The sequence below is a fragment of the Glycine max genome, chromosome 20 (genome assembly GCF_000004515.6).
Source record: "Glycine max cultivar Williams 82 chromosome 20, Glycine_max_v4.0, whole genome shotgun sequence".
Taxonomy (NCBI): Eukaryota; Viridiplantae; Streptophyta; class Magnoliopsida; order Fabales; family Fabaceae; genus Glycine; species Glycine max.
This window is the reverse complement of record NC_038256.2, coordinates 36,933,467-36,943,191: the sequence shown is the minus strand read 5'-3', so window position 1 is coordinate 36,943,191 and position 9,725 is coordinate 36,933,467. Positions and strand designations below refer to the sequence as shown.

Below are 9,725 nucleotides of genomic sequence, written 5' to 3'. Positions count from 1 at the left end.
ACCTACTACTCTCATGTTATTTTTTTTTTAACTTCTAAATCTTTTTTCTTTTTATTTTTTTATTTTCATTTAAAATATGTAAAGAGTATAATGTAAACATAATTTACATAACAATGTGAAAAAAAACTTTTACATTATCAGTACATTTTTATTACATTCATACAAAAATTATTTATTTTAAAAACTTCAGAATCCTCGTTTTATGAACCTCTAAAAATTTTCTTCTGTTGTCCTTTCGTTCTGTTATTGTGCATCCTCATGGGTGAAAACTGTTGTAGTATCTATTGCATCTTACAAAACGTCCCATAATCACTTCAAATACACTCAATTATGTTAGGTCTCGCAACCTTTGAAATGGGATGAGTTTCCGTTGAATGTATTTTTGTTGCAATTTTCGAAGGAGATTGATTGCAGAAGTTTCATGGAACAGCAATGTGCTCCGTAGGAACTAGAAATGGTTTCGGCCAGCCAACTAAATTACCATTTAGCAGTGATGAAAATCTTTGAGAGCAGTTATCATTTATTGAGCTTCTCCGTCTTCACCCATTCTGCCCTCTTTTCCTTTTCTTTCTTTCCCGTCACTTTCGAACGCGCCAAACCTCTTAGATATTTTATATTATTGTGAATTATTGGGCATCAATAATTAGAGTCTCTGAAAAAAAAAAAAAACTCTGACTCTATACTTACAACTAAGACTTACACCACGAGTTGACTTGTACACATAGTTTTGAAAATATGCTGCTTTTGATGTCTGAATTCTGATTTATGAACCAGAAAGGAAAGGAACCTCCGCTAGAGTTGGTAGAGAGATGTTGAGGTTATGAAGCGCTAAATATGGAACAATACCAGCAGCATAACCTGCAAAAGCAAAGCCACTAATCTGCAAAAATGGAGATAAATTACTTGTACGCACAAACATTTTATCAACACAATTAGTCTTATGTGTCGTGTAGGAAATACCTTTCGTAAGTACCAAAAGAAGTCCACCTTTTCCATCCTCCATGAACGCAACTCCAGCAGCTGAGCCAATAATTAACATGGATCCACCAGTACCAGCACAAAATGCAATCAACTGCCAGAACTCAGAATCCTGAGGGAAAGAAGTAACATCGTACATTCCCATCAGCAACCAATGGAACATTGTCTATTAGTGCAGATATGAGTCCAATACTACTGGCAATCAGTTCACTACTTGGCACGTGTGCATCAAGGTAGTTTGCTATTTCCCGAAGAATCCCAGCTGCCTCCAGGCTGCCAATATGATGGTTAAATTTGATCAAATAAAACCAGTTAACATGAATAATTTGGAAATTTAAAGATATTACATAATGTAATCACAGTTCATGCAAAAGAAAAGGTAAATCAGGTAATATATTTTTGGGTATCAAAGTCATGTTTGGATAATTTTTTTCATAAACACTTATAGAAGAAGCAATTATGAAATAAGCTTTTTCCATAAGCTTATGCATAAGTTAAAATTGGCTTTTGGAAAAACTATATGAGAGAGCTTCAACAAATTAGCTTATGGGAGAAGATTATTTTTCTTCATTATGGGAGAAGTTTATCCAAACATGACCTTAATCTATTAAGTCATAGCAAGTGCTCTTCTACACAAAGGGACAATGACATATTTGTTTACATTTTTTTTTATTGGTTTACATGCATGAACACTTGGTTGTTGCCTAAAGCTTACCAAAGCAGAAAAATCAAAATATATTTCTCTATCACCTGCTAACGGATAATAGAATTCCCAGGAAGAATAGTACTCCTTGGGTGTCTATCCTTGAGAGAGCTTGTGGTACTTTTAGCTTCTACCTTTCAGATTCACCGTAATGGATAGCATCTGTAAGGATCCAAAGCACACAGAGTCCAAGCAGCATCCCCATGTATGGAGGCAAACCTGCGAGAGCCTTGAATACTGGGACAAAAATCAAAGCTCCTAAACCCACAGAGAAAACAAGCTGTCCTCGAGGAGCAATAATGATAATGATGAACTGAAGGAATTTAAAATAATGATAATAATAGGGGATTGTCTTAGTCCTGATTAGAAAGCTGGGAAGATAACCAGATATGATGCTCCTGATAACAAAACTCAGATGCACATTAAATTAGAGAATGCTGAAGCAAAGTTTCTCAAACCGAGATGCCATAGTTGCTAATTTTAGAGATCTCCTTCGACATGGTATTTTTTTTCTTTCTTTGCCTCAAAAGCAAGTTTGGAAACCTGAGATCGGAAGAGAGATGCTTCTCTTTTAGGGAGTTCTCCAAGGATATCTTTTAAACCCCCTGCTCGTCTTTCAATTGGTTTTAAGTTAAAATCTAACATGGTATCAGAGCTTATAGCCCATCTTAGTTTTTGCCTATTCTAGTAGGCTCGCCTATATTGGCAGGCATATGAGGAAAGGGAATGTTAGGAAGTCTCACATCGCCTGCCTCAGTTCTTAGGGTGCAGCTTATATATCTGTTAGGCAACTTCACTCAAGGTGAATTGGTTTTAAGTTGAAATCTAACATGGTATCAAAGCCTATAGCCCATCTTAGTTCTTGCCTATTCTAGTAGGCTTGCCACTTTTCGGTTCCAATTTGTATACAACATTATATTTTTTGTCTATCTCTCTCCTCTACCCTATCATTTATTACATTTCAAATTCAAATTTATCTTCTTTTTCTCTCTTTCACTCTTAGTTGTATATTTTGTTGTACAGGTATAATTTCTCTTTAAAGAATAATTGTTTTTTATCAACTTTCTGAGAGACTTTTAAAAAAACACTTATTTTCCAAAAACAATTGAGAAGCAAACATGCACCAAGTCTTGTCTGCTCTTTTGTTAGAGATGTCTTTTATTCTTTTAAAACCCAACATTTGTAAATATCAAAAATTGAAAATTTGTTGTTATTGCACAGCTTAACTGGTACGGCATCATTTTGTGAGAAGGAGCTCTTGAATCTGAGCCCTTCTGATGTGTGCATTATCCAAATTTAACAATAACATTCAGCAACTAATATAATCAAATTTCCAAGAACTCTCAATTTGCAAAGAACCTGCTAGGAAGCATTTCTAGTAGGGTTGACAATGCAGACACAAAGCAATGAAAGCACTTACCATCCAGAGAAGGCGTGGGTTTTGGGTTGTTATATTGCCAGTAACCACCTTAAATCCTTGATGAGCATCAACAATCTCAACAATGGTCATTGCACCAAGCAAGAAAAACACTATTTCACTGACTTCCACAGATGCATGTGTAAGCTCTGAAACAGCTATATCAGTTGATGGAGCCTATAGACAATCCATACAAATAAAAAGCAAATAGTGGTGGAAAATCCAATCAAAAGAAAGCAAGGGAGACAAACGACTTCAAAATGTAAAGATATAAATAAACTGACCAGTGAATGGACATGTTGAAGTTCAACAAGAGAAGAGACACTGGGGATATAATTGAGGCCAACCAATATTTGTCAAGTGTCTGTAACTAACAGGTCAGTGGGCAAACTATCATTTATTAAGTGCTTGTATTTGGGGATGCTGACACTAAGGAGACAGCAACTATAGGGTCAGGAGCAACCTATTTGCCATTATAATATCAGTAGTAGAAATTACACTTTTCTACATCATATTCTGTGCATCTGTAGCTAGCAATTGTTGGGGGGAAAAAATCCCCAAATAAAAAACACAATCTTCAAGGTAAACTGTTGTGTAGTTTTTGAACCAAATCAACTTACATTTCTTAGGTCCAGAAATCCCTCTAAGTGTTATAACTTTTTCAGAGACTTGCGTATGGTTCAACAAAAGAAAGTTGATCTATTCCAAGTGTATGTAGTAGCATATATATGACCACAAGTTCTTTTACAGATTTGAAAACAAACCCAATGTTGAAAATATAAAGATCCTTTGGTTCACACTTGAAATTGTGCTTCAACTTAAGGTTGGATGTGGAAGGGTCATACGTTTGAACATAATGGTACCGGTACCAGATACATAGAAATTGTCCTTATTGGTTCCTCCTTATCTTTTTCAAAGATGACTAAATAAACAAACACTAAGAAAAAAAGTGCATATATGGGTATATGGTACCAGATACTTGAGCATCTCTTTTCCATTTGAAATTTACAAACATGCATATATGGGAGTAGATGCATCAAGTGCATTCACAGTGTGCTGTGTCCTGCACATTATCAGACAAACAGCAACTGCAACCTAAATATCAAAAGCATGACAATGGATACATTAAATTCTGATTAATCTCAAAAGTCAAAACACAAAAAGATAGATATTTACCCCAATACTCCGTATCACCCATAAGCTTACAGTCATCAACAGTCCCACTCCACTTTTATTGAAGGCTGGAGATTCTTCAAATATGATGCCTGCATATCCTATTACAAATAGCAATGCCATAGCAAGATCCTACAGTCAAATGTCATAGAAAACAAATAACTATTAGAATATGCATATTTAGAGGCATTTTCCCTAGTACATGTACTTCATTGTGAAATGTGCAGCATTGAAATCAGGATAGAGGACATTGAAGTACCTGATTAGTGGCCACCCATGAATGGTTAATTGTCAGTGCTCCAGTTGCAGCTGCTGCTAATATTGCAACAGCTTTGAGGAAATCAGTCTTGGGCTGGTAGCTGTCTTCAAACTCTTGTGAGCTAGTTTCATCGAGTGAACATAGGGGATCACAACTCCCAGATTCTGGTGTCAAGTTCTGATACCATTTTCAAAGTGAAGAGCAGTGTGAGCATTAACATATAAGAAGCAGCTTCTATAACCTTGTAACATACTAATGTGCACTTTTCCATGATGCACAGTGCACACTTTAACTGACTGAATCACCAAAATTAATCCTTTGATTTTACATTTTTTATTTTCTTACTAAAAAAATGTGCACTTTCATTCCACCACCTTTTTTATTTTTTACTTTTTTGAAAGAAAAAAAAATGATCAATCCATTGAACATTACAGCGGTGAAGTAGAGTTAATTCCAAACAAAAACGGCTTCTTTGGATCTTTCATGGATAAGCGGGGAACCCTTAACCCAGATTACGCACCCCAACATCAACTATCCAAATTCATATATAAGCAGACCAAAATGATTAAAAGGGTATGGTTAGAACTCAGTTAATGGGTCATACAGAAGAAGAACCTGAAACTGTTGCTGTGAGCTTTGTTGAGGCTGAAAGGAAGAAGGTGTAGGGTCTCTGGCCTTATCTTCGGCACGTGCCAATACATTGTGACGGAGCAACGTGGGGAGGGTACCTGTGAAACAGATTCTGCAGGAAGAGGAGCCAAAGAAGGGTGATGATTCAACGGTGCAGAAGCCATGAAGTGGAAGTCTAGAATTATGCAAATGCTGGAACATGGACAAGTGTGTGTCCCAATTGAAAACGTAGCCATTCGCTCAAAGTGTTCTACTCTCTTTAGTTGGCAGAGTGAGGTAACGCAACAGGGTGGGTCAATGTAGTCTCATGAGTAGAAATAATAACATTTTTTTTATCCCTTTTGTCTGTTGTTTTTTCTTAATCCAAGAGGCAAGAACTATGTTTTTGTCCTGTTCTATGTGCCTCTGACCATTGTTCGGTCGCAATGGCATATATTAGCTTTTATTTTTTAAAAAATAAAAGAAAGTGAATTTATTAACTTATAATGAATTTAAATAAAAAAATAATTTCTAAATTTGAAAGTAAAATGTTTAAAAAATAGCAAAGTATAAATTAGAATACATAAAGTTGGTAAAAGTTAAATCTATTCATTTTTTCAATTATATATTTTAAATATTTTTTCTCTTATTTGAATGACATATATTTTTAAATTTTATATTAAAAATATATGTTTTCTTTCTTAATTATTTTAATGTTTAGTTAAAAAAAACTCTACTATTAATATTAAATATAATGGACTATATACAATTTTTTATTAAAATTTTTTTAACTAACTAGTTTTAAACAAAGTAAAAATTAAAGTTTTAAGTTTCTATATTAATTTACTTTTTAACAATACTGAAATATTTTTTTAAAAATTAAATACAATTTTAGTTCCTATAAATCTATAAATATAAATATAGGAATGTTCACTTTTAGTGCCTAAAAATATATCTATTTTTTTAATCTCTTGTTCTTAAAAATATTTTAGATGTGATTATCCTTTGAAAGAAAACCGTGTCTTTTTTTTCCGTCAGCCAAAGAAAACTGTCTTTTTAATTTCTCAATTATAGAAATAAGAACTACATATATACACATAATATGTTTACTTAAATAAAAAAAAAATAAAAAAATGTGACTTCTTACATTTTCTGTATATTATTAATATTCGAATGTTACAGCAAATTCTTTTTAGCCTGTTAACAAAAAGAAAATCATTAAAGAGGCCACGTGGGACTTAAGGAGTGTGAATGAAGGGTTATGGTGGAACAAGTTTGAGGCACTGACACCGCTTGAGCAAAAGCAGGAGATAAACATTAAACACTGCAAAATTCGTAGGAACCGCACAATTGAGATAGTTGCAACCAGCAAGTCACCACCATGGCACTTGTTGAAGCCTCTGCTTCTCTTTCAATCTCTTCTGGTGGTAACCTCCCTCTCTGTCAACTCTTTCATTGTGAAGAGTCTCAGGTTCAATTTCTAACTCTCAGTTGAAGTGTGTCGCAGTTGCTCGTCTTTTCACTCCACCAAAATGCTCTCCCACCGCTCACTTTCCTCATCGGAATTTTGTTGCAACTCGACCATCATTCATCGCTGGTTCCCCACTCTGTAAGAGCTTTAGTTCCTGTGGTTACTCCTTATCATATGTTATCACTTTATAAGCTGAAATTTGCATTCAAGTTTCAACACTGCATTCCATTCTCAATAATTTCTACCCTTCACTTCAAAGTTTAATGCTCTGCTAACTTAGCAATCTTGGGTTCTTCCTAAATTTTCTTCTGACATGTTATTCTAACCAAAAGAACTTTTTTTTCCATCTCATAGTTGGAAATCGAATTGTAGTAGAACTCTTTGCAGAGTATGCTAACGTCTTAGAATTTCATATTATGTTTTGTGGGCTTCAAATTGAACGAAAACATGTTCATAAATTTTGCGGCAGGAGCATTACTATAGGCCACTACTTCCCTTCTCAATAGTACTTAGCACTTCTGTTGGATCCTAGACTTAATTTTAGCCACAATTATAAATGTAAGCCCGTCTGTCAATATCTTCAATAAACAGATGATTTACAGTTTCCTGTTTTTTTGTTTTTTTTTCTGACAAATGTTAATTTGTTAATTTTGTTAGATATTTGTCAATTTTGTTAGAAATGTGAGTTGGGGGATTAAAAATCCCTTCATCCTTCCGCAATCACCGGGACCAAACTTATATCTCCGAGTTCTAGTTCTTGTGGTTACTCCTTATCATATTTGATTGCTTTATAAAGTGAAAATTGCATTCAATTATGCCAGGGTCACTGCATTTCATTCACAATAATTACTACCCTTTGCTTCAAAATTGAATGCTCGGATAATTTAGCGATCTTGGTTTCTTCCTAAATTTCTCTGATATGTTAATTATAAGAAAAGAAAAAAATTGCATGTTAGTTAGGATTCAAAATAGAGTTAGAACTCGTGAACTATCTTAGAATTTTCCAGCTGGAGATGACTATAGGCCACAGCTTCCTTTGTTAATGTTTAATACATCTTTTAGATCCTACACTTAATTTTAGCCACAATTAATAAGTCTACTGCAAAATAAGCTGGTGATTCACGGCTTCGTTTCATTCTATTGCAAAATATGATATTTTCTATCTAGGGAAAAACTGCATTCTATCTAGTGACTTTAAGTTTCTTATTTTTTTATTGAAGGATCACACAAGTTAAGCCTGTGAACTAGCTAATTTGATGCAACTAAAAGTGGCAGCACTAATGACAAGTGGTATCTGAAAATATTGCCGCTAATTTTTTTCATATAAACTTGCAATATCACCGCTTATTTGTGGATAGTCACTTTTTATCTTTTTGATTTCACCACTATCTTCTGGTCAGTTCTTGATATAATCTTTAAAAGTCAATCTGTTAAAGTATTTATAGTTGGGATTTGTAGCTTTATCCATTAGTCTATGACGTTTATGATGTTTTTCCTTGAATGGTTGGGGAAGGGGGTGGAACTAAAGAATTGTTTGAATTGTCTCTAGTGATTCGGAGAAATCATGGAAGGAAAGCTGCATGCAAAGCAATGCCTGTTACAATAAGATGTGAGCAAAGTACCCAGGAAGGGAACAGTTTGGATGTGTGGCTAGGTCGGCTAGCCATGGTTGGCTTTGCAGTAGCAATCACTGTTGAAATTGCTACTGGGAAGGGACTCCTAGAGGTATGATACTGTTGCTTTGAGTCATTATACAATTTATCATTTTCATCGAATGATTAATTGGCTTTTGCCTTCCTTTTCTTCATAACCACCCACCTGTCAGAAGTTCACTTTGATATTCTGACTGTAAATCTGTAATATGTTAATCTTTCTCCCTCCTTTACTTTATTGAGCTTATGACATCTACTGGTAAAATAAGCTCAAGTGTTTTTTTTAATTATTATTGTCATCATTGGTAATAGCCTGATCTGAGTCACGATCTTTTAAAATATTAAGTTCATAATCAAGCATATGGGTTCACATAACTTTCTGATGCATCTCAAAACTAAGTAGAATCATTTTAAGTTTTGAGCTTAAAAGTGATTGCAACACACTGAAACCAAGCTTTATGGAGTTCTGATGCTCCTTACTCCTATCCCTCCCATTCTAGAGATTCTTATCGATCCGCTGCAAAAGAATAACAGCATTCCTTTACTTTGATTTTGCAGAACTTTGGACTCACAAGTCCACTGCCTACAGTTGCCCTTGCAGTAACAGCACTTGTGGGTGTCTTGACGGCAGTTTTTATCTTCCAGTCAGCGTCAAAAAATTGATCACATATTCCAACTCCTTGTGTCTGTTGTAAATTCTGAAGCTCAGAGATTTCATTTTCGGAGATAAAATTTTATCATTCTTTTCTGTAATATTTGTTTTGATGAAAAGAATTGGCAATGAAGCCTGAAAAATCAAAGTAACTTCGTGTTAAATATGGTATGACCTCACCTTTCCATGTTGCCTTCATCCATGTCAAACGCTACCTTTGTGAATTATGTTGTCCTCATTGCATTAGTTGTGAATGAAAGAGGATTTTCACTTAATATCGTGAAGAGTTTGCGATAAGCATAATGCATTACTCACAACTAAAATTGGCACGGAAGAATATCCTGCTACACGCTCTTTACAGTATATACAATTAATGATCCTGCAACCAGTAGTGTGTTTCTTTTGGGCCACAACTGTTATTGTCAATATCATAACTCAACCTAAAAATGAGGGTTTAATTCCTCTGAGCTATTAGTATATGATTTAATTGGATTAGCTTCAAGCACATTTTGGTATTTTACTTTAGATTTGGCCACTTGATGAGAGGCGTGGGAGACTCATTTAAGCGTAATTTAAACAAACTTCAGAATTTAAACATTTTCTTATACTTGGAAGAAAAATACTTTTCGGAACACTGTTTTAAAATCATCGATAGTCAAAGGTAGTCACAAAAAATGAATTTAAAACATTAGATGCCTTGACTATCAAACGATAGTCACAATCCTATCTTGAACTATCTTTTCTCTTCTTTTTAGGAACCTTTCAATGTTCGTCAAAATTTGTTTCCCTGTGTTCATAATTACTACATTGA

The 9,725-nt window shown here is 34.4% G+C and overlaps 1 protein-coding gene and 1 pseudogene across 2 annotated transcripts; one reads left to right on the top strand and one right to left on the bottom strand.

The window, feature by feature from the left end:
* Positions 1-259: 259 nt before the first annotated feature.
* LOC100807187 (sodium/proton antiporter 1-like) lies at positions 260-5,396 on the bottom strand (annotated as a pseudogene).
* A 942-nt stretch (positions 5,397-6,338) lies between these two features.
* LOC100803296 (stress enhanced protein 1, chloroplastic) lies at positions 6,339-9,062 on the top strand. 2 transcript variants are annotated; one of them, XM_003555910.5, is made up of 4 exons: positions 6,339-6,566; positions 6,647-6,748; positions 8,160-8,335; positions 8,821-9,062. In XM_003555910.5, the coding sequence occupies exons 1-4, from the start codon at positions 6,521-6,523 to the stop codon at positions 8,923-8,925; spliced, it is 429 nt and encodes a 142-aa protein (XP_003555958.1). In that variant the 5' UTR covers positions 6,339-6,520; the 3' UTR covers positions 8,926-9,062. The 2 variants fall into 2 exon arrangements, with proteins under 2 accessions (XP_003555958.1, XP_006605971.1); XM_006605908.4 differs by having other exon boundaries at positions 6,370-6,563.
* The last annotated feature ends 663 nt before the right edge of the window (positions 9,063-9,725 follow it).

Bases quoted from the DNA above. Each gene is read 5' to 3' on its own strand.
- LOC100803296 (XM_003555910.5), top strand. From the start codon at position 6,521: ATGGCACTTGTTGAAGCCTCTGCTTCTCTTTCAATCTCTTCTGGTG. The intron at 6,567-6,646 runs GTAACCTCCCTC...AGTGTGTCGCAG, and splicing joins TCTTTCAATCTCTTCTGGTG to TTGCTCGTCTTTTCACTCCA. The intron at 6,749-8,159 runs GTAAGAGCTTTA...AATTGTCTCTAG, and splicing joins CATCGCTGGTTCCCCACTCT to TGATTCGGAGAAATCATGGA.